Consider the following 23,123-nt stretch of genomic DNA (forward strand, 5'->3'; position numbering starts at 1 on the left):
CACAGCCTTATATTGTTATGATACTCATTACTTTGCCATCGCTCTGAGGGTCTTCACACGACCATCTCTACTTCTCCCCATCATCCAACCAACCTCCTCCCTAAATCCCTCCTCTCCAACCCAGGCACCCTCTCCCCAACCGACTTTACAAACGTATCTACGGACCACGCCCTCCCATCATCATTGTACCCAAAATCCAACACATAATAACCAACCATGACCACCAAAATCAACGGCGCCGAGGTCACAAAGTACACCCAAAACAGCTCCCCGCCAGGCCCAAACGGCTTCTCAATCGAAAACAAGGACGCAGTGTACGCCAGCGGGATGAACACCAATCCCAGCAGCGTCACCGCCTTGGTGCTCTTGGCCTCGCGGATGCTCCGCTGCTGCTCTTTGTACGCCTGCCTGTTGCCAGTGATGCCCGCCAGCCCCGTCACCGCCGCGTTGAGCATTTCAGTCCGGTGGCGTAGTTCCCGGAAGCGGAGGTGCAGGAACTGGAAATCTGCTGAGCTGTCTGACCAAGCGGTGACGTTGGATCGCTCCGGCCTTGTCTTCGGTCCCGGGCCCGACCCCGGCTGCGGTGGTATACCGATGGGCGGCGCAGTGGATCCTGTCGCCGGGGGTTGTGTCGGCGACAACGGGATCCCGAGCTGCAGCATGATTCCTTCCACGTCCTCGAGATACTCCCCCGTCCGCCTCTCCCACCCCTGCATATCGCTCCAGAGCGCCTCGACCTTGGTCATCGGCAGCTTCGCGAGGTCCTGCTTGCGCGTGAGACCCCGTTGTACAGCCGAGAGCGTCGCCCGCAGGTGTTCCGTCTGCTTGAGCAGGTGGGAGGCCACAATCTTGCTCACAAAGACGTTGACGACGGATTTGGGCTCTGCAGTATCTACTAGCCCCGCGTGTGTCTCGAGATAGAAGGCGAGGTCGTCGAGCATGGAAGTTCGCGGGGGTCCGTAGTGGTGGTGCTCGTTCCCCTTTTCCCTAGCGATGCTGATTTGCGATTCTTCTGGGACGAAGTCGAGGTAGCCACCCTGGTAGGGCCAGGTCTTGACTGGGTGCTCTATTTTGTAATCATCCCCTGTTCGGACACTTCGTACCGGAGGATCACAGAGCACAAGGCCTACTCATGATCAGCGTCAGTACAAGTTGAAGAATCCGACCAGGCAAGAACTCACAATCCCAACCACCACCCCCAGTCCTCCTCGACCAGACACCACACTTCCTCCTCACGACACCCACATTCAAAAACCGATCAAACTCGTCGTCGGGCGAATTATCCCACCGAAACTCCCTCGACACCCCAATATGCCGCCCCGTCGCGGCGCACACCCACCGAAAACTCGTCGGCCGCGTATCAAACGTCACGACCTCGTAGTACTTCATCTCCACGTGGCCCCGACTCCGAACCACCGACGGCAGCTGCGCGCCGTCGCTTTCGCCCGTCCAGTTGACGTTGTGCACGACCACGCGCTCGTGCTCGACGAATACCGAAGGATGCAGCGAGAAGTGGTGGCCGAACACACCTGCGAATCCAGGGCCGAGGCCCTCGTAGATGTAAATGTTTTGCTGTCCTTGCTGTCCTTGCTGTGATGCTGTATTGTAGTGAAGGTGTGTTTCTAGGTCGGCTGGTTCCTCAAATTGTGCTGTTCTGATGAAGGTGCCGTTGTCGCCGATGCTGAGCTTGACGACTCGGACGCCGTCATCTGTGAAGGGGATGCGTTGGATTTGGGCCTTGGGGTCGCGCTGTCTAAGTCGAGGGTCTGAGGAACACAGGGGCCGGACAAAGTCATCGTAGGCGCCTTCGGCAAGCCATCCTCCATCTTTATCCATGTCGACCAATTGAGTCACGAGCCAATGTATTTGGACGATTAACTGGGTATGCTCAATGTAAAGATCGAGAGTACCGTAAGCAGACAGCAACGACCGAGCCGTGAGTGAGGCGCTGACAAGAGTCACGCTATCCAACCTCAACTCATGAGAATCAGCTCTGAGTCGTGGGATATTTGAGTAACTTCAAGCTGATGAAAGCAAAGCAGGCTGCCGTAGGATTCTTCGATCTGCGTATCCAGGGGCTGAGAGATGGCGGGATAGAAGTGCAGTCACGCTTCCCCATCCCGCCCTGAATTGAAGCTATAGAAAAGTGTCTTTGCCCGATTTGGACACCGAGCGTGGCTTTGCTCACTCCCGGTATCCAGGCTGCCTGATAGGTACGAGTGTCACCCCTCACCTTACGCCAATAATAATTCCTACACTTGCGCGCCCTTGAAATTGTTGCAACTTCTCCGAGGGTACTCCGTAATTCTCTCGTAAAAGAACAGGCGGCGCAGCGACAAACATGCCAACATGGAGTACTCCTCGTCCCTCGAAAGCCTTGGACCAACAATTGCATGCTCCCAAAATCAAGTAGCTCACTCTATGACGTTAACGAAAGTTCCTAACTCCCGACTTATTAATTAAACATTTGGTGATTTCTCAAGCATTGTATTGGCTCTGTGCCTTGATCGCCTCGCCGATATTGATCCAGTCGAGCTTTTCTCAGTCAGCCTTACACAAAGTAGATATTGACGCGATGCTAAGACGACCAACTCGGTGTCCGAAAAGAGGAAGACTTACCAAAACGACATTCGCTGTCCTTCCCCACATCCCTCTGCACAAGTTGACCTGCTTGTCAATGGACGACAAGGAATTTGTCTTTGGCGCTTCAATTTGATTGGGAATCTTGATGCCTGCGAAGAGCTCAATGTCGAGGAAGTGGTTGACAAGGTACATGTAGCCATTGGGATCGACACCCTGTGGCCGGTCGATGTTGCAGTTGGGAAAATCCGCGTTCGTCTCCCCAAAGGGAGTCTCCCAGTAGTACTGGAATTCGTCTAGAATGTAGTCGACTTTACTCGTGTCGGCGTGATAGTCTGTCGTACTCAGTCACTGCCCATGAGTTACAAAAGATGCTTAGAGACATACCCATGAAAACGACCAGTCTCGTCCCGTCATCAATCAAAGTCTGAAGTGTAGGCCACTGGTCTATAGCCACTTTCTGCCCAGGCTTGAAGACGTACTTATCCAATCCCGTACTCTTGAAAGTGTCGCCAAATTGAGTGACCGGCATTGCGTCAATGTTAGTGAGAAGCAAGGTGACCACTTCACGCGGATGCGCCTCCATCCAAGTGTCTATCTCTTCGAGATACTTGGACAAGGGCCCCGAGTCTAACAGAGCGCAGTCCGTATGGCACATCTGGATCTGTCCGTCCTTGTTCTGGGTCTGAGCTTGTAGGAAGCGTACGCCGAGATCGAGCTGGTCCGTTACCGACACATATTGATTGTGGGCCGGAGTGATGCCAACAAAGGCACTGTTGTGGGATCCGACAAACGTCACGTCAGAATACTTCTTCGCGCAGAGAGCGTCGTTGCCGTTACAAGCCGCCGCGGCGACAACGCCTACGAAGGCCGGCAGGAAGAAAGCAACGCGCATAGTGATAAGGCAGCGACGGATACAGACGGAGGAATCAGGATCGTCATCTTCTTGAGGTTCCCACCAGCTAGTATATAATCAAGGTAATCAAGCACAGCAATTTTTCAGCCGTCAGGGGCCTGGCGATAGCTTAAAGTGACATCTCGGACGGGTTAGCGAATCACAAGTCATATCGGACATCTGCCAACACTCTGGACGAAGACCTTGGGAGGCCAACAGACCGAATTTGGAAGCGCGTGTTGATCTAGAGCTGAATGACCCCTCATAATGGAACGGTCCGACATGTGAGCGATGGCACCCAAGAGCCATGTTTCTGCGGACTGTTGCCATTGAAGTGACGGCTCGTGTTCGTGTGATTGGGTCATGGCGTAACCTGGAGATCAGGTAGGTGGGATTAAGACGGAGAGGGGTTCTCGAAGGCTTGAGATGCCTGTCCAGACGGGCAGCTTTGCCACATCCATCGACCAGTCAGTTGGACTAGCTTCTGTGAACTCATGGCCATAAGCTAACGCATGTATGGGCATTTAAACTTGCCATCGACGCTTGGGAACAAAGGTGAGGGGAATAGAAGAGCGATTATCGGTTTCTTGGCAACGGGATAGAGTCAATGTGGCCGGCATTTCAACGCTTCGAAGGCCTCCTCGGTCAATGATGCTTGGTCTTTTGTGGCCCATGGCTGCCAACTTCATGCGCCACACCTCTCTTGTTGGAGGATATTGTTGTTGGAGAGGGTGGATTGGCTGCCGTGAGAAGAATTGAAGAAAAGAGGCCTGCTTTAGTCGTTAAGTGAAACATGGAGGTTGACGAATGACGGTCTCGGAACGGGAGGCTTCGAAAGGGGCGGGTGGCGGAAGTCATCAGGGCACGGCAGGCGCACGGCAGGCGCAGAAGGGGCCACTGGGGGCTGCAAAGGCGCTAACGCCGGTAGTGGCAGGGGCCGTTCAGGGGAGAAGCTCTTGGTGGGCAGCTGGCATCCACACTTGCTGACCTTATTCGCTGGGGCCATCTGCAGCTCTATGTGGCTGCAATCTCCTCCTGCCCTCTACGGCAATGTGATCTTCTTCCCAGAACAACGTCACGAGAGACATCGTTGCAGCTACAACCCTCAAACTCGACAACCTCGGTCACTGCTGCTCTTGAAAATTTCATCACGGCATCATCTTCGTTCGCGCACGTGGTTCACCTTCTTGCTGTGGTCCGCCTGCAGATATTGATGTTACACAGACTCTGGCTATGTTCAGGTTGCGACCATGTTCACGATACTTTCTGCTTGGTGGTAATCTCAAATCTACAGTCGTTCGGGCTGCATCGAGACCTTGCTCAAGAACATCCATACATCTCGGGATGATTCTAGCTTCATGGCAGTCTGAACTTGTGAAGAACGTCCCTCTTGGCGGGCAGGCGTTGACAACGAGACGAGCCACACGCGTTTGTCGTCTAGGCGCCTACGAAAAAGCATGCACGGCTCACATTTGACGATATTTCCTCTGCTATGATGCTCCAAAGCAAGGGGATCTGGACGATGATCCCTATGCCGCACTGAGAAAATGGGTTCCTCACCGAAAGTTGAACAGGGTCTAGTTCAACCAAGGTATTCACTAGGCTCAACACCTTTTGTCAGGAAATCGTCGCAACTGAATCAGAATTCGCGCTATTCGTCCCTTCACCACTTTGGTCTCCGTCTCATTGAAGCAATTTCGAGGCGCAGTGCTCTTCGCACTTCGGACGAAGCCAAGACACGCAACCTTACGGGCAAGAAGACCTCGGATCGTGACAATGGGATGCTAGCAACGGCCAAAGGAGGCCCCCTTCGTCTTATTTGTCCTGCTAGCCTCCACCGATGGACCCGTTCTACCCGGTAGCTCCGTTTGTGTGTTGCACGAAGCTAGACAACCTTAACGTGCTCCCGGCAGTCGTCTTCCAGAGTATGTCCATTTCATGGTAGAATGGCTTGGTCACTTCTTGTTCCCGATCCTTGTGAGATCTTTGGCCGGGCTACCCTGATCATCGTCGAGCACACCGACCCGGACTTTGGGGTTCATGGTACGCGTACAGCATGACTGACGCGTTGCAATCAACGATCTAGTTCTCCAACTTGCCACTATGGGCTTGGAAAGATTTGTGTATCTGAAAACCCGGGCCGGGTTTGAAGCAATAAGCACGATCTGGTTGACGAAACTCATCCGCATATCGTGGAAGAATTGCACTGATCGATGGGGAGCCTCAACACTGGTGATCTTCGATGAAAAAGACCGTCTAGACACCGAAAGCGAGAATGCGATGATGCCGCGAAGGAGTTCACAGATCAGCATGGCTTCCAAACCCGACGAGCGCGCAGCAATGACAATTCATGAGACAAGCGAGATGGAACCCACCATGACCAGGTCGAGGTCTGGGGATCACCAAAACTAAACAAACTCAGATTGCGACCCATCGAGGCTGCAGATTTCTCACCTGTGTCGCAAAAGGGAGCTAGGTGGCTTGCACAGCCCTCAGAACAAGCATATCCGCCGATCGACGTCATCCCCATTTGGTTATGCTTGCTTTCTTGCGCAGCGGATTTACCGGCAGATCCCCCTCCTCAATCCCTCACACCGTCGAGTTCGACTACACCACCTTGTCCACCTTGTCCACCTTGCCGGGGCCCTCGGTCGGCTAAACTGCGTAGAGAGCAGAGGGGGAAGGGCAAAGGGGAAAACAACCGTGCGCATCGTGGACGAAACATGGAATTCCTCCGACGTCCGAGTTCGTGCCTCTCTTTGCCTAGAGTTTCGCCAAGGGCTGTCAATCGGCTCGTCGAAGGCTTGTCACAACTCGAGTCGAGACGGCATCCCATTGCCGAGCTTTCGTCCCGCCTACTGGTCCTGCCAAGCCATGTCAACGGCCGGCTGGGAATGTCACAATGTCACGTCGTTCACGTCTCTTCGATGACGGTTCGAAGTTTGTCGTGAACTATCCTCTGATCAACATCCCACCACCTCGGGCGCAGGTCATCTAACTTTCATGAGTAATATCGCCCCAGCTCCCTATGGAGAAAGGGACCACAATCTAAGTCTATCCGTCTTCTCTCCGAAGACCGAAACGAAAGCGGAGTCTTATCTACCTTGTGTACGGATAGAATCTCTGCCTACGCACTCTCAACTTCTACCTCATATGTCCTTCCGCCTCTGAGTGGAACCCGGTCACGGTGAGTCGAGCTGTGTCGAGAGATCCGGGGCCCTTACCCAACAAGGCATGGTGGCATGGCCTCGACGCTCTCCCGTACTCGGAGTATGGATACCTGAGGGGCGCCCACTTGCCTCCCGGAGCTTCCTGAGCACGAATGGAGACGCTTCTCTCGCGAATTCCGTGGTGTTTGGGCCCGTCTCAACCTCCATCAGAATCAGTCAGCGGCGTATCTGGCCCAAGCTCGCTGGTCAGGACCAGCGACCTCACACGCCTCACGTTTGAGGATCTACACCATCCTAGCGTCGTTCTCAAATCTTTTGCAGAATGACATGGGATGGCCCTTGTCCTTCCCAGGAACGCTCCCGCCGCTAAACCTTGTCCGACATCATCGTCGCCCTCATCGACGCCGAGCCCCAAACAACCGTAGAGACTCCTTAGCCTTACTCCTGAAGAGAGCCTCCTCGCTTCCCCACAACCATGATTTTCAGAGATCTACCAATCGGGTCCGGGATCACCAATAGCTTGTTCCTGCATGATCCATTCTCGCCGTCTTTGCCGGAGGGAAACTGGACTCGGTCTATGTAACTTCCTGGCGCGTGGCGTTTCTCCCTCGCCTGGCCATCGCTCAGGACCCGCAAACCCCTTCGAAACGATCGAAAACCAATCGCATCTTTGGAAAGCTCGTCTTTGCTGGTGCACACAGCCTGCGTCTTCCAGTCGTCAGATCAATGCTTCAACTGATCTTTCGTGAGAAGTCAGCGGCAAGATGCTTCACTCAGGAGAACGACGCAACGGCCGCAATCCCTGGCCTTGGGAGATGGGCCCGTAGTTTGCCAAGCCCCATCAAATGTCTCCCAAGACTGTCCAAGACCTGTCATCCAGAGTATCGACAAGTTTGTATAAGAATCACTCGCATGTCCGGTCAAACTTTCATCTTTTCCCTTCTCATCAGCATCTCATCTTCACTTCAGCCTTCTTTCATCTGCCTTTCTTTCCGACACGAGCCCGGAGCTCCTACACGGCCTTTTACACTTTAATAGTACACATTCTTAGTTTTACTCAACTTTCACCAATCTATTCAACTGCCAAAATGAAGTACGGCTCAGCTCTCCTCCTCGCGGCTTTCGCTGCCACCAACGTCTTTGCCCACGGTGTCATCGACGGTGTTCAGGGTGCCAACGGCGTCAACCTTCCCGGTCTTTCTTGTAAGTCATCAAACCACATCGAAAAGACACAAAGAGCTCCTACTAACAGTTTCCAGTGATCGATGATACCCCTCGTGACTGCGCCTCTCCCCGCTGCGGCTCCGAGGCCGATACCTCCATCATCCGTGACCGCGAGCTCGGCACTGCCAAGGCCTCCGCTCTTGGCCGCACCCAGGGCGGTGGTCCCGTCGATGCCGCTGCCATGATGGCAACCTTCATGAACGGTGCCGCCGGCAACACAACCGCCACCAAGGCTGCTCGTGAGATCCACGAGGCCAACCTCGCCCGCCGCTACGCCAACATCGCTGCCCGCCAGGCCGGCAAGGGCACCAAGACCCCCAAGGGTACCGTCGAGACTGGTGTCAAGGCTGCCACCGGTATGGCTGCCCAGCAGGGCATGCCCACCACCGCCGACGACGGCACCATCTCCATGACCTTCCACCAGGTCAACCAGGACGGTGCTGGCCCCCTCAAGGCTGACATTGACGGCACCTCCGGCGGTACCGACCCCTCTGCCTTCAAGACCGCCGAGGTCACCCAGAACGTCCCCGGTATCGGTATCGGCGGTCTCTCCGGTGCCTCCACCATGGACTTCCCCGTCAAGGTCCAGATGCCCGCTGGCATGACATGCGACGCCAACGTCGGTGGCGCCAGCAACGTCTGCGTCGCTCGCCTTCGCAACGCCGCCCTCGCCGGTCCCTTCGGTGGCTCCGTCGCCTTCACCCAGTCCACCGCCGCCCGCAAGCGCGCCGTCGAGTTCAACCTCAAGAAGCGCTCCGAGCGCCGCTCCGCCCGCGACTTCAAGGCCTAAAGTGGTTTCGCACTTTTTTCCGAGCATCGGACAAGTAATTTGCGCACGGCTACGCAGCAGGGAAGGAAGAAGGTCGCCATTTACATATTTCGGTGTCGACGGATTGGGTTTATCGAGTAGCCTTGCCAGGGGCATTGGTGCTGCGATCTAACAACCGTCGAACGGGGGGGTTAAACAGTCCAAACAGACTGAGTTCTGGCTTCATTGCTTGCTGCTCACTCTCTCTCTTGTATCATTGCATTCCATCCTTTACATGATATCCTGTGGATACGTTGGGAATTTGTCTATAGTCCTGCTACATAGAAGTGTTGATGAAATAACGATGCTTTGTGGTTCTTGAAAACTGTTCTCTTAATCTACTGGCTGCTGTGATCTCAAGCTTCAACTACCATTCTCACCAATAGGAGAAATTGGCTTTCCTCATCGATCGGGTCCAAACGAGCAAGCACCTCGGATTTCGAGAAATAAGCATTCCGTTCACAAGGAAATTGCCAGCTACGGGGTGGAGCAAAACGGGCGGAAGTGGGAAGATCTGCAACACTACCGCGGAAGCGCCTGGACGAGGCCAAGTTTTACCCACGTAGATCCCGCTGGGTGGTGGCCTGGCTTACGCAGCGCCACAATATCTAGAATGAATCTGCTCACTACTCATCCCTCCCAAAGACCTATAGAGACTACCTATGGCTCAACTGGCCTCTATTACATCCTGTTCGATTCGGGGATTTCCACCACGAAGGAAGTTGCTTCCGGTTCGAGAATTAGTCAGTTCTTCCCAGCGTCGTGTCTGCCCGGCGGCCAATGTGAGGTTCGGATGTGTGAGATGCGTGTGAAGGAAACGCGCGAGTCGACCTCGGCGAACCCGGCGGCCCTCCCACTTTCCACGTACTTTTTCGTCTGAACTCTTTGATGCGGCGTGCCTGGGCGGTGCCTGGGCTGGCGTCATCGCTGTTGGGAAGTATGCTGTTCTTCTACTTCTAGACGCACCCTTCTCACATCGAAATGGATCTCTCTTCTAATGGCTGGCCACGTTTTCGTCTTCTGGTGAGCGGTCTGAGAGATTAGCTATTTGGAGATTTGTTGAGATCTTTGAAGAGTTGACGATACTGCGATGCATTATTGATAGCGTCGATTATTGGAAGAAACTTCTGGCCAAATCCTATCCCTTTTCCAAACACTGACGTCCCTGCGGAGAGATTGAATCTAGTATGCCCAAATTCCGGGAGGTGTATGAGGTTCTAGAACCGCCCGCTGTTCGGAATTCACACCCCCTCCGGGCGAGCACGGGTGAAAACTTCAGAAAGCCTCACTGAATTCTAGGACGTGAAGATACTGGTTGGGGGGGGGGGGGGGGGGGCGTGAAGTAAAGAAGACTTTTCTCCCACTGGAGATGGTGTGGTGTACGTCAGCGGGAATGCCGGGCATAGCAGGAGCGGCGTGCCACCTTCTCGTTCATTCTTCCCTTTTGACTTCCTGTTGAATGCCGCGCGGAGTTGGGGTGACATGTGTCCCGTTCCTGCGGGTGTGTAGATTGAGAGTTTCCGAAATCCATAATCAACCCAGAATGGTGGTAATTACCTCGGAGTTCCGAGGTTCGGTTCCATCCCCTTGGATTCTCTCTTTCTCTTCTTCTCTCAATAAGTTCATCTGCGCGAATTTGAAATGTCTGCGAAATATCCAACAAAAGAGCGGATGGCGTGCGATGTTTCATGGAAGTTTGAGAGCACACTCGAAATGGGATTTCTGCTGCCCCGTTCTCTTTCTTTTCCGGATTCGGAAATACGGGCCCGCCGTTGAGAAACCCCCCACTCGGCTTCCGCACATTGTTTGCGGTCCGGGGTCCCGGGCCCGGGTGGGTGGGATGGAGGAGATGGGGAAGGGGAATAAAAGAGGACAAGCTTTGATGATTTGAATTGTTTTCTGCGGAGAATCTGGCCAGGCTCGTCGGGTTGGTTCTGCACCCCGGCGGAGATCTCGGAAGGTTTTCGTTTCTTGCCTTCCGCGACGAACGGATTCCGAGGGTGGATTTTTGGTGCGTGGTATTACTATTCAAGTAGGACAAGAGCCGCATGCGTGTGTCAAAGTGTTCCTTTGAGGGCGAGGTTCTTCGGGCTATCTGCATTCTTCCGCCTTCATCCACTGTGGTTGAAGTAAGGTATGCTGAGCTTCTTGGCGAACGGCTTTGGCTTTAGAAGAATCGTGGCGGAAGAGATAGGTAAGCTATATTTCAGGAATCCCTGTTTTTCATTGCTCGCAACTTGTAGGAGGGTTGCTTGCCGTTACTCTCAGAGCGCTAAGATGGATAATCACCACGGTTGATTTGTCCAGGCTTGGGGATTCTAAATGTCTAGTGGTTTGTACTCAAGTAGGCCTCGCCGGGCTTGGTCTGCTTCCGTTCTACCGAAAAACAAAAGCTGCAGGATTCTGCTGATGACGATACAAAAGTATGCCAAAGAGCGCAGTTGTCCTGTACGTTTTATGCGTTCAAAGTTGGTCATGGCAGATGTAGCTATCTATCTACCCTTCTGGGCTGATAAACGACTTCATACTCATTGCCGCCCCTCTCATTCTGAGGCAAGGTTCCAAGTAACGGTTTCAACTTTCGTTGATAATGCAGTATCGCAAAACTGATGAGGTAGTTTGTCTAGTGTTTCTATTTCAATGTGGAGGTCGGGTGAGATCATTGCTGTAAGGGAGACAGCCTCGCTGCGTTCTTCCAAGAATTCCGCCCAGATTCACGTTGGCCTGTACAGGAAGTCCTCGACATGCCTGTGCTATAAGAGTCATGGCTGCCTGGCCATGATCATACATTATCAGACATCCCTCCATCCAGGCGCGGTCTCCTGCGTATATCCGACTCTGCAACTCCAGGTCGCGGAGCCAAACACGTCAAGGGGCGAGAATTCCAGGCTCAAAGTCTCAGAGCTCACGCTGTCCGTACAACATATGCATACAATCCGGTCAAAGGAAGGAGTGGCACGAGACGGCATTTGAGGCTGAAGCTATCGTGAAACAAGACGATGATTATCTACGGATACTAACAGCAAGTCAACAAGTACTACTGTAGGTATTGAAGAGAAGCCTGCTCGGGCCGAGGTCCCGCAAGCCGAAAAACCGCAGTCTCGGCGGTTCCCCTTTGACGTTCCATTCCGTAAAAGGTGATCCCGGCAGGGACGGAACGGCAAGATGACCTACGCCGACACTCCGTGCCAGCTCGCCAAGAAGGGTAATTCAACGACACTTTTGCTAGCCTACTGCTAGAATGCCTGGACGTAAGTGCCCAAGTCTAGATCGCTCGGAAGACGCGGATGTTTTTGGCTGCTTCTCGTTCCCAGCTATGTCTGTCTATCTGACTGGAGTCTAGACAAAGATCCTCAGACACCTACAGCGCAAACCCTGAGGGAAACACGCATGAGTTGTGTAATCTCACTAACAAACCCAATCGGGAACAATCACATTGGCAAGGATCAAATCCCAACAGTAGCGGTCAAGGAAACTCCTGCCGTCTACACTCCCTCGGCCGAGACGGGGTCACTCGTTATTCGGGAGGATGAAAGTGCGAGGGAGCGAAACTATTTGCTGGAATATCCTTACACGGAAAACACGCTATACGCGCAAGTGAAGCCTGTTAGCGTAGGTCCGTTGTGCCCTGTGGTAGGTAGCTGTCTTCTCGAAACCCTGGCGCTTCCTGCAGGCACGCTCATGCGGGATTCATGCGGTTGAAGATGAATAGTGGGACACACGCGAACAGCAACCAGCCCAGCGGAAGACTAGCCGAGATGGAGGGTGGTAGCGAGGGGGCCATCGGCGGGATGTCTGGTACTCTGTGATGGGCAGACTGAAGGCAGGGGAGAAGCGGATGTCGAACGGGTGGGTTCATCGATACGCGGCTGGATTACGTCTCACTGCTGTAACTATTGGATAGTTACGTCTTTGTTGAGAAGACACGGACTGGTGAACCTGAAGTATTGTGAGCTTTCAGGCAATAACCAGCTCAAACTATCTTGGTTCTCTAGGAGTCCTCCAACCTCCCACAACGGGGCCCCGCGTTCAGCCGAAGAATCCGCTTCCGAGGTCGCCGGGGGAAATAACGCTCGTGGCACGGACTCGGAGCCAATTGGATCGCGGGCGGGGGGGTTGTTGAGGCCCCTCCATCCCTCCTTCGGTAGCCGGTTCAGGCGCCCCTTGCTTGCGCGTGCCCACTGTCCACATCAGAACAATTGGGGGCGGTGGAGGGAGGGGGAGGGGCAGCTGGGAGGAGACAACTGAGTGCCCCGCCATCCCACTAGGCCGGGTTCCTGGGTGACGACGCAGCTTTTGGACACCTTTATGGATAGCTTTTTGCGCGGAACGATACCGTTAAATGATCCAGGTAGCAAAATGAATGTGGTTTGGATTTTCAGTCCGGGTGACACAAAGCTTGAGAGGCTCCCTCCCCATGGTTCACTTGGACAGTCTTACCTCGTCATAAAGTTGTGTCCCGGATGTAAGGTACCAAAGCGGCATGGCATGTGAAAACCTACCTACCACAAAAAAGAGACCATCCGCCATGCAGTTCATCGGATGTGTACACAGGCAACACAGGAACACAAGAGGACAGATAAAGAAAGAGATAGAGGCAAGATAAGCCTAATGCATAACCTTCTGCAGAGCTTATCTGCATCACGGACACTTGGCCTCGTACAGCCTCTCACAAACATCACACCAGTTGATTTGCCTGTTCATCTGTCTACGTGATCCCGCGCCAGGCGAGCCGATCATCTCACACCATAAGGTATCCTGCGCTTTATCCCGCATCCCAAGACGGCTCATCCATGCAGACCTACCCAACGTAATCCCTCTCCAACCCGAAAAAAAAAACGCGCCGTTCCCGTAACCGTTTAACCAGAGGCTGAGGTGCTCCTGTCACCCACAGATAGCTCCACCAGAGCTGTCCCTAGGTGGCCTGTCATTGTTCAACCCCGTCCGTCCGCCCGTCTCACCGCCCCTCCCAACAACGGACGACGTAGCGCCAGGCGGCCCCCATTCCTCATCCTTCCGCCGGCGTCCCGGATAGCTCCTTGGCCTAATCTAAGCACCGCAGGTAGCTTTAGACGAACCATCTTGTATCTCCCGCAGCCTACCGAGCTATATACCTACCGTACCTTACCCACGTCTCCCGAACCCCTTCTCTTCTCTTCTTCTTTCTCTCTTCATCCCATAACCACAAATCACAGAGAACAGTCTCACCAGGATCCCAAAGCTTTCAACCAAAAACCACCACCTACACCAAAACCCTCACCAATCGTCTGATCGCGCTTACGAGTCGCGGTCAACCCCGTCGTCAAGACGTTTTCCAACCTCCTCAACTCGTAAGTATAGCCTCATCTCACTCAATCACTCAACATCAGGTTTCACTGTCCACGTTACAATCTCATAAACCACTTCCACGAAACATTTGCTAACTACAATGTCTAGGGTCCATCACCCGTACGCAGGAGCCCGCTGCTCAGCCGCCCCCGGGGCTTCAGCGGACTCGGCCTTTGATCTCTAAAGGCCCTTTCTCATCAACGAGAACAAAACCAACCTACCGCCTGAACACTGAACAAGAATCTACCTCTCAATCACCATGGCTCCCCATGCAGAGGCAGACTCGGGCTCCGCGCACGGAGATGGACCAACCAACGGCGACGGCGCCGTGACTACTAACCCTGCCCACCACCCCCAGCACGACCGCGAGCTCTTCACCGTCGACTCCCCCAACGTCGTCTACAACGACAACGAGATCCTCTCAAAGTACACCTACCGCACCACAAAGGTCGCCCGGGACGCCGCCACCGGCAAGTACGTCGCCAAGCCCACCACCACGCTCTACGAGTTCAAGACGGACCGCAAGGTCCCCAAGGTCGGCATGATGCTCGTCGGCTGGGGCGGCAACAACGGCACCACCGTCACCGCCGGCATCCTCGCCAACCGCCGCGGCCTCGAGTGGGATACCCGGGAGGGCCCCCGCGCCGCAAACTACTACGGCTCCGTCATCATGGGGTCCACCGTCAAGCTGGGCACCGACGCCGAGACGGCAAAGGACGTCAATATCCCCTTCCACGACCTGCTTCCCATGGTCCACCCCAACGACCTGGCCATCGGCGGTTGGGATATCAGCAAGATGAGCTTGGCCGACGCCATGGACCGCGCCCAGGTGCTGGAGCCGACGTTGAAGATGCAGGTCAAGAAGGAGATGGCTGAGATGGTCCCGCTTCCCAGTATCTACTACCCTGACTTCATCGCTGCCAACCAGGAGGACAGGGCCGATAATCTGATCCCCGGAAGCAAGGCCTCCATGGCTCACGTTGAGCAAATTCGCAAGGACATTCGGTAAGAATCTTCTTTATGGGCTATCAAGTGACATTTTTGGTTGCTGGTGGTGGTGATGGTGGTGGTGTTGGTGCTGACTGTAAGAATAGCGACTTCAAGGAGGCAAACGGTCTCGACAAGGTCATTGTGCAGTGGACCGCAAACACGGAGCGATACGCCGACATCATCCCGGGCGTCAACGACACCGCCGAAAACCTGCTCAAGGCCATTGAAGAGGGTCACGAGGAGGTCTCGCCCTCGACCGTCTTTTCTGTCGCCTGCACGCTTGAGGGTGTTCCCTTCATCAACGGCTCCCCGCAGAATACCTTTGTCCCCGGAGCCATCGAGCTGGCCGAGAAGCACGGGTCTTTCATCGGCGGCGACGACTTCAAGTCGGGTCAGACCAAGATGAAGTCGGCACTTGTCGACTTCCTCATCAACGCAGGTATCAAGCTGACTTCTATTGCGAGCTACAACCACCTGGGCAACAACGACGGCAAGAACCTCAGCTCGCACAAGCAGTTCCGGTCCAAGGAGATTAGCAAGTCCAACGTGGTGGACGATATGGTCGAGGCCAACACGGTGTTGTACAAGGAGGGCGAGCACCCTGACCACACCGTCGTCATCAAGTACATGCCGGCCGTGGGCGACAACAAGCGCGCTCTCGACGAGTACTACGCCGAGATCTTCATGGGCGGTCACCAGACCATCTCGCTCTTTAACGTGTGCGAAGACTCGCTGCTGGCATCGCCGCTCATCATCGATCTCGTGCTCGTAGCCGAAATGATGACGCGCATCCAGTGGAAGGCTTCTTCGTCGGATGGTGCCGCGACCAAGGACTTCAAGGGCTTCCACAGCGTGCTGAGCATCTTGAGCTACATGCTCAAGGCGCCTCTGACCCCGCCGGGGACCCCCGTCATCAACGCGTTGAGCAAGCAGCGTGCCGCGCTGACTAACATCTTCCGCGCTTGTGTCGGCTTGGAGCCCGAGTCTGAGATGACGCTCGAACACAAGCTGTTCTGATGCGTTGCCGGACTGCGGATGAATATTCCATTCTTTGCCATGCCACCTGGCCCTCCTTTGAATTGTTGCTTTGCTTTTTTCCAATTTGGGGGTTCGATAACAACACGATTACCTCATCCGATCACTGAAAGTTGCGTTGATGATTTGAGATAGTACCTATATTATTACAAAAAATACAGTCAGTCTTTACCGCAATGCCGTAAGCGTCCCACATGTCAGAGTTTTGGCATCTCGTATCGTGAAGCTATTTGGGAAGCAGCCACGCAAGCTCTCATAACTTGAACCTTAGAAGTGCCGCTCTCGAAAGCGAAAAGCTTAAGCTTGCTGGAAGCATGGACGTGTGCTGTCGCTGTCAAGAGTCGAGACGAGTTTGTACCTGGAGGTGGTGTCAAGCTGGGTGTTGATTGGTCGTTGAGGGAAAAGACGAGGCTGTTAACCGTACAGCATTGAAGCAAATGGGACGACGGCCAATCAGTGCGCTGAAAATGCTCTCAATGGCTTTGGCCCAGACACGCCGCTCGTTATCTTGGGAGCATCGGATAATATCAGTCAACATGTCAACTGCGCGGGCCTCTTTTTAGTGACAGGCGAGAAAGGACGGACCCCGGCCAGGGCCCTGGTGGCTGGAGAAGAAAATATCTGGAGCTTCTGGAGATGCTGAAGAATGTTTCGAGCCGGGGTGGCTGGAATGACATTCCGATAATTCGTATCCAGCTGCCAACAGCCCTGTCCTCTGCTCGTTATGTTCTCCGCAGTCAAGCGAGGGAGAATGACGAACGTCGATAGACGAGAGGAAAAGGGGGGGAAACTCGGTGGGAACTCTGCGAGGCGTTCGGTGTCGGTAAACAGAGGCGCAATTGCATGCTGTCCAATGGTGAAGGTCTGAGGGACTAGGTGGGGCGCGGGGATGTCCCCAAAGCTAAATTCCAGCCCCGAGTAAGAGTAAGACGTAACGGTGCAGGAGCAGGGGAACAAAGGGGACTCCGTACTTTCTGTAAAAGACATGATTTGATTGGGACAGAGGCAGGAGCTGACCTTGTTAGCTGCCCCTGAAGGCCTGTGGAGGGACCAAATGGCGACCACTCGCGACGGCCCTAGTTGATGCTGAGTGCTCAGCTGTGCCTGATCTGCCAAATGGTTGCCGGGGTGTTGCTGGTGATGAAATTGCCCAGCTTTAATCAAGCATAACGTAGCAATAGAACCGTAAGTAGGCGGGTGAGACGGCTGCTTTGGGTGGGAAGAAACCACACTGAGAAGCGCAGAGAGAGAGAGAGAGAGAGAGAGGAAGAAAAAGTACGAGGTGGGAGGCCGGCGGGCGGGAAGATGCAAGGGAACCGGGGAACGGACAGCGGGCAACCTTACTCATCCCTCCGGAAGGTACCTTACCTTCCTCTGTCTTTCTCTGAAGAAGGTGGGAAAGACCTACCTCATGAAAGGGACACACCTAATTACCTATTGAGTGAAGAAAAAAAAAGATACATCTTCATTTGCCAAGACGGGACATTTTGACGCAGGCGCGTGTGTCGTCTGCCAAGTACCTTATTTGCCTTTCAGACAGCCTGCCATCGCCCAAACCAGCACTTAATCTGCGTTTCCTGATTTCTCCCTCTATTACCCCTTGGGCGACAACGCCATTATTTCTCGTAACCTTTCCTTTTCCTTTCTCTCTTCCCTCCTTCCAGTTGAAACATCACGTCAAACCTCGTTCACGACTGTTTTCGCATCATCGACAGGCGCCACGGCCGCCACGACCACAGATAGACTTGCGACAATGTTGTTTTCTACACTTGGGCGCGCTGCCCTTGCTGCTGGTTAGTGTCCTAGCTGCTTATTTGCGCGTTTCCCCATTGGCGACCAAGTCCAGCAAAGAGGGTTGGCGTCATCCTTCAGCTTCAATTCAACAGAGATTCCTTTTTTTCAGAGGCACAGACATACACATTGATTAGACACCCTGGACAATTCATCGCCATCCTCGTCAATCTAGCAGGAACCCCACACTGACATGGACTTTTCTCGTAGCCGCGTTTGCGACATGCTCGTTTGCACAAAGCTCAAAAGACGATGATCTCGGCCAATCCACCTTTGTCGCCCCGGAAAACAATGTCGCCTTTGGCTTCACCGTCCCCGAAAACAGCGGCGAGGACATCTTCTTCACGATGCGGGCCCCCATCGACCGCACATGGGCCGCCATTGGCATCGGCCAGGATCGAATGGCCGGTAGCTTGATCTTCATGATCTATCGCGACGAGACGGGCAACAATGTCACCTTCTCACCTCGCATAGCTTACGGAAACTACGAGCCGACGTACTACAACAATATGCAGTGGGACGTTCTTGCCGGGACGGGTGTGTTCAACAATTCCATGTACTTCAGTGCGCGATGCACTGCCCACTGCAGGAGCTGGGTGGGAGGATGGATCGATGTCTCGAATGAGAACCAAAAGGCCATTTATGCTGTTGGGCCCAAAGGAAGCTTCTTCTCGAATAAGCAGGACACGTCTGTCAAGTTCCACGAGGAGTTTGGCCGCTTCACACTCAACATGAAGCGCACAGTTGGCCCCGGCGACGCGCCCGTGCTCAAGGACAGCTCCGTCAATGAGGGCACAACGCAAGTCTCTGCCAACGATGGCCGGAGAGACTACAAGTCCATCTTCCATGCGGTTCTGATGGTGGGCTCCTTGGTTTTCCTCATTCCTTTCGGTGCCATCCTCCTTCGCTTTGGAAACATGGTCAGGTGGCACGCCCTCAACCAAGGTGTTGCTTTGGTTATCGTTCTCATTGGTTTCGTGCTCGGTGTTCTAACCAGCTTCTGGTACTCACGTGTAAGTCTCCGTAAGCTTGGATTGAAGAGGTGTCGATGCTAATGTAGACAACAGTCTCGTGGTTTCAAGTCAGCACATCAGATCATCGGCTTCATCGTGGTTGGCTTCCTCTTAGGTCAATTCGCCATTGGCTTTCTGCATCACCAAAAGTACAAGAAGACGCAGCGCGATACACCATACAAGGTTGTTCACCAGTGGCTTGGTCGCATTACGATTGCTCTTGGCACTTTCAACGCATTCTTGTAGGTCAAATGTCCTTCAATAATCCTTACAATATGCTAATATGTGCAGGGGCTTCTCATTCGCCTTGAACCGCCGATTCAATTACTTCCTCGCTGCATTCATCATCCTCGTGCTTCTGGTCTCGCTGTTCTTCACCTTCGGAGGCAAGTGGGTCCGCGGCCGGCTGCCCGCTAAGTTCGGCAACCAAGGAACGGGCGGGTACAACCCGGAGCCTTGGAGACAAGCACCTCCGCAAGGCGGATACGCATACACCGGTGCCGCTCCTCCTGCCTACCAGCCGCCTTCTCATCAGAACCAAAGCGTCGGTCTGACAAGCATGGTGGCGGATCCCACGCAACCGACAAAAGAGAGGAGTGGTAGCCGCGACTACCGGAACAACGACTTGGGTTCTGCGCACCAACCGCGCGAGATGGTGTAAACCACTGGCTCGGTGTCACTCCGACTTTGACATGAAACTCGTCTGCATTTTTGGCGTTGTGTGGGACAGGGAAACGAAAGTGAATGGAAAATGAATGCTGGGTAGTCCTTGCGGATGGCCCTCTGCTTCGATGCTATGATTTAGCTGTATATTTAATGTATTTCCCGCATCTAGTTTCATACCAAAAGATGCATGATTCGATGAACGACTGCCTTCTCATCCCAAAGATATTGGAATGGCTAACAAGAGTAGTTTGAGACTAACAATGCGGTTGCTAGTCGTAGTGCTGAGCGAGACCGGACGGCGTGATGGTCTTCGGTACCGAATCGGCATATTGCGACATTCGTCGTTTGACCGGCGGTGGGTCAATCACCTGAAGATGCCAAAGTTCTTTCAACATCGAGTCTTCCTTGTTTGCTTTGCTATTGAGTGGTGAGAGATTCAGATCCCGCTTGCTTTTCAATGGAATAAACAGAATGTTATCAATCAGGCCTGGCCGGAGGGAGAAACGCCAAGAAGCTCCGCAACGGTAACTCTAACGCACGGGATCCGGCGCGCCGTTCAACATCAACGGTTCGGTTTTGGAAAAAGAAATTGCGGGTACGCCCCGGTCTCCCGGCGCCGGGATCGGCCGTTGAGAGCTCGGCCAAGTTACGACTTTTCACCGTCGTGACGTACCCGCGTGAAGCGGTCAATTAAGTACCTCAGCCGCAATCATGAATGACACGCGACCTGCCAAGAACTTCTAAAGTGTGTGTATCAATTGGTGCGCCGAACCAGAGCTTCAAGCGGTAGCGGCTGACTCTTGTTACATGCTTGCCCTTGTGAGGATAAGTGGCGGCAACTTGCGTCCGTTTCGTTTTCTTCTTCTTGCGCTCGCCTGTTGCCGCACGGCTCGATCCCGTGCCGGCCTGGGCGGAGTTTCCCCGACGTCTATTTGATCTTTTGTACTTGGGCCCAGCTTTTTCCAACTTCATCTCTTGAACAACCTATTGTCTGCATTCTTGCCTCCCCTCATCTTTGGCCGGATGGTTTGTAAGGTCAGCTCTTCTTTTCGTGTGTCTCGCAAGCACCCATAAACTTGTAGAATACACGAGGTTTCCGTCACTTTATCTCTGACGTAGACACGTGTGTGCTCACTCGTAACGGCCAACGAGATACACCCTCAATTATTCCCGGTCGTTCTTCAACGGTGGAGTGTAACCTCAATACCAAAACCTCGGCACCGGGGCTCCTACACAATGTCGTCGCGGCGCATAGAGGACGAGCTGGTGCTCCAGCACCACGATGAGGATGCCGACACCGAAAGAGGGGAGTACTCGGACTCGGACGACGATGCGGATGAGGACACGCCAATGATGCTGGGCCAGACCGACGGTGCGGTTGAGGCTGCCGATGCGCCACTCTCAAATGCGCCCCCCAAACCTCCGCCGCTACCTCTCGTCAAGAAGCCTGAGAAGCCACCGCCCGTGGCCTGGCGCGATCTGCCAAAGAAGCAGCAGTTGTTCGTGATTACGATGACGAGGTTAAGTGAGCCTCTTGTCCAGACTTCTCTCCAGGTATGTAACTCTTGAAGCTCCGTCAAGTACCTTCGGCGCAAAGTTTCGGAACATGGTATATCCAAAGTGCTCTCACGCGCATTTCCGTATGGGGGAGGTTTGTCTTGAGAGTAACTTCCCACCCGCTAACACCGTCTTCAGTCCTACATGTTCTACCAACTCAAATGGTTCGACCCAACGCTGCCCGACTCCGTAATCTCAAGCCAGGCCGGCATCCTCCACGCCTCTTTCACGGCAGCACAGTTCATCACAGCCATGATCTGGGGCCGCCTCGCAGACTCGAAGCGCTTCGGCCGCAAGACGGTTCTCATGATCGGCCTCCTCGGCACCTGCTTCTCCTGCATCGGCTTCGGCTTCTCCCAGTCCTTTGCGCAGGCCCTCTTCTTCCGCTGTCTAGGCGGCGCGACAAACGGCAACGTCGGCGTCCTGCGGACAATGATTAGCGAGATCGTCCGCGAAAAGAAGTTCCAGGCCCGCGCTTTCGTCTTGCTGCCCATGACCTTCAACATTGGTGTCATCATCGGGCCCATTTTGGGAGGTATCCTCTCCGATCCGGCAGGGAGCTACCCTTCCTTATTTGGGGATATTGCTTTCTTCCGGAAGTACCCGTATGCGACGCCAAACCTGCTCAGTGCAATCTTCCTCTCCTGCGCTGCCCTGTCCGTCTGGCTCTGCCTCGAAGAGACCCACGACGCCCTCCGCGAAGAGGGCCCGGACCTCGGATCCCGCGTAGGATCAAGCATCGCCTCCCTCGTCCATCGAATCGTTGCTCGTCGACGAAGGGGTTTGAATAGCAACGCAGACGTAGCCTACACGCCCCTCCACTCCAGCTCCGCAAGCACAACCGACGTCGACGTCGAACTCTCCCCGGAATCCGCACCAGCAAAACAAAAAACCCGCCCCCGGTACCGCCACCGCCTCCCCTTCCGCCGCATCTTCACCCGCAACGTCCTCATGACCTTCTCCGCGCACTTCTTCCTCGCCTTCCACGTCGGCACCTTCAACGCCCTCTGGTTCGTCTTCCTCTCGACCCCGACCTCCGCCTCCCCCCCGCACCTCCCCTTCCGCTTCTCCGGCGGGCTCGGCATGCCACCGCAGTCCGTCGGCATGGCCATGGCCATCCTCGGCGTCATCGGCATCAGCCTCCAGCTGCTCGTGTACCCGCGCCTGTCGGCGCACCTCGGCACCGTGAAAGCCTGGCGGCTGTTTTTGTATTTCTTCCCGGTGACGTATTTTTTGGTGCCGTACCTCGCCGTCGTGCCCACCACCGACGCCTCGCCGCCGCCGGGGCTGAAGGGTGGGCCGGCCATTTGGTTCGCTATTGTCGGGGTGTTGCTCTTCCAGGTTCTGGGGCGCACGTTTGCGCTGCCGGGGCAGACGATTTTGATTAACAACTGTACGCCGCACCCGTCTGTGTTGGGGACGATTCACGGGCTCGGGCAGAGTGTTAGTAGTGCGGCGAGGACGATTGGGCCCGTGTTGTGCGGGTGGCTTTATGGACGGGGGCTCGAGGGAGGGGTTGTGGGTGCTGTGTGGTGGGGTTTGGCTGGTGTTGCAGTGTTGGGGGTGATGGCGAGTTGGGCTGTTTGGGAGGGAGACGGGCATGAGATTTGGATTGATGGGGATGAGGTTGCTGCTGAGGAGGAGGAGGAAGTGCACAGGCGGTAATGGTGGGTTTATGGTAGAAGGAGTGGGAGTTTGGAAGTTTGAACCTGTATGCTTTTTCTCATACTCACTTACATAGCCTCCAGAGCAGAGTATAGTAATTCTTAGATTTCTCCAAGGTATCTTAAACTACCTTAGCCTTCGTCACAGTTTCAACTCAAAGAGATACGTAAATGCTGGTATGCACTACTACAGGGTAATAACGTACAGAGATATCCGCAAAGGCGTAGCTCTCCTTCGCAGCACACGTACGCCTACCTCATGCCAACCTACATCCTATCCTTATTTACTTACGTTCTTAGCATAAACAGAATCGTTTCAAACACTATGACGTCTAATGCAAACTCCATGCGCCCATCAGCTTGCCTCTCAGGTCAGGTAGAAAGAGTTAAAATGACGGCTCT

General features: G+C 54.2%; 9 protein-coding genes across 9 annotated transcripts; 7 read left to right on the plus strand and 2 right to left on the minus strand.

Annotated features, from left to right (window-relative positions):
* Nucleotides 1–80: 80 nt before the first annotated feature.
* On the minus strand, nt 81–3,475 carry CLUP02_10447 (uncharacterized protein; the record flags this gene model as incomplete). Its single annotated transcript, XM_049289423.1, has 4 exons — nt 81–1,126; nt 1,182–1,878; nt 2,620–2,915; nt 2,968–3,475. The coding sequence occupies 4 exons, from the start codon at nt 3,473–3,475 to the stop codon at nt 81–83; spliced, it is 2,547 nt and encodes an 848-aa protein (XP_049146568.1).
* Nucleotides 3,476–5,022: 1,547 nt separating this feature from the next.
* CLUP02_10448 (uncharacterized protein) lies at nt 5,023–7,680 on the plus strand (the record flags this gene model as incomplete). Its single annotated transcript, XM_049289424.1, has 9 exons — nt 5,023–5,333; nt 5,421–5,518; nt 5,562–5,865; nt 5,972–6,125; nt 6,243–6,464; nt 6,594–6,745; nt 6,804–7,066; nt 7,132–7,390; nt 7,503–7,680. The coding sequence occupies 9 exons, from the start codon at nt 5,023–5,025 to the stop codon at nt 7,678–7,680; spliced, it is 1,941 nt and encodes a 646-aa protein (XP_049146569.1).
* A 53-nt stretch (nt 7,681–7,733) lies between these two features.
* CLUP02_10449 (uncharacterized protein) lies at nt 7,734–8,659 on the plus strand (the record flags this gene model as incomplete). The annotated part of the gene is made up of 2 exons (XM_049289425.1): nt 7,734–7,848; nt 7,905–8,659. 2 exons carry the CDS (start codon nt 7,734–7,736, stop codon nt 8,657–8,659), a joined length of 870 nt encoding a protein of 289 aa, XP_049146570.1.
* A 253-nt stretch (nt 8,660–8,912) lies between these two features.
* On the plus strand, nt 8,913–9,637 carry CLUP02_10450 (uncharacterized protein; the record flags this gene model as incomplete). The annotated part of the gene is made up of 3 exons (XM_049289426.1): nt 8,913–8,948; nt 9,039–9,420; nt 9,492–9,637. 3 exons carry the CDS (start codon nt 8,913–8,915, stop codon nt 9,635–9,637), a joined length of 564 nt encoding a protein of 187 aa, XP_049146571.1.
* A 1,362-nt stretch (nt 9,638–10,999) lies between these two features.
* CLUP02_10451 (uncharacterized protein) lies at nt 11,000–14,189 on the plus strand (the record flags this gene model as incomplete). The annotated part of the gene is made up of 14 exons (XM_049289427.1): nt 11,000–11,125; nt 11,166–11,242; nt 11,305–11,427; nt 11,490–11,663; nt 11,713–11,814; nt 11,992–12,283; nt 12,319–12,475; nt 12,582–12,885; nt 12,946–13,147; nt 13,365–13,487; nt 13,572–13,701; nt 13,880–14,007; nt 14,047–14,054; nt 14,114–14,189. 14 exons carry the CDS (start codon nt 11,000–11,002, stop codon nt 14,187–14,189), a joined length of 2,022 nt encoding a protein of 673 aa, XP_049146572.1.
* A 75-nt stretch (nt 14,190–14,264) lies between these two features.
* CLUP02_10452 (myo-inositol-1-phosphate synthase) lies at nt 14,265–16,012 on the plus strand (the record flags this gene model as incomplete). The annotated part of the gene is made up of 2 exons (XM_049289428.1): nt 14,265–15,010; nt 15,100–16,012. 2 exons carry the CDS (start codon nt 14,265–14,267, stop codon nt 16,010–16,012), a joined length of 1,659 nt encoding a protein of 552 aa, XP_049146573.1.
* A 549-nt stretch (nt 16,013–16,561) lies between these two features.
* On the minus strand, nt 16,562–17,017 carry CLUP02_10453 (uncharacterized protein; the record flags this gene model as incomplete). Its single annotated transcript, XM_049289429.1, has 1 exon — nt 16,562–17,017. One exon carries the CDS (start codon nt 17,015–17,017, stop codon nt 16,562–16,564), a length of 456 nt encoding a protein of 151 aa, XP_049146574.1.
* A 766-nt stretch (nt 17,018–17,783) lies between these two features.
* CLUP02_10454 (uncharacterized protein) lies at nt 17,784–19,495 on the plus strand (the record flags this gene model as incomplete). Its single annotated transcript, XM_049289430.1, has 4 exons — nt 17,784–17,823; nt 18,032–18,834; nt 18,889–19,076; nt 19,126–19,495. The coding sequence occupies 4 exons, from the start codon at nt 17,784–17,786 to the stop codon at nt 19,493–19,495; spliced, it is 1,401 nt and encodes a 466-aa protein (XP_049146575.1).
* A 1,241-nt stretch (nt 19,496–20,736) lies between these two features.
* Nucleotides 20,737–22,722, plus strand: CLUP02_10455 (major facilitator superfamily transporter; the record flags this gene model as incomplete). The annotated part of the gene is made up of 2 exons (XM_049289431.1): nt 20,737–21,054; nt 21,196–22,722. The coding sequence occupies 2 exons, from the start codon at nt 20,737–20,739 to the stop codon at nt 22,720–22,722; spliced, it is 1,845 nt and encodes a 614-aa protein (XP_049146576.1).
* Between the last annotated feature and the right edge of the window lie 401 nt (nt 22,723–23,123).

The sequence above is a fragment of the Colletotrichum lupini genome, chromosome 5, assembly GCF_023278565.1.
Source record: "Colletotrichum lupini chromosome 5, complete sequence".
NCBI classification, from domain to species: domain Eukaryota; kingdom Fungi; phylum Ascomycota; class Sordariomycetes; order Glomerellales; family Glomerellaceae; genus Colletotrichum; species Colletotrichum lupini.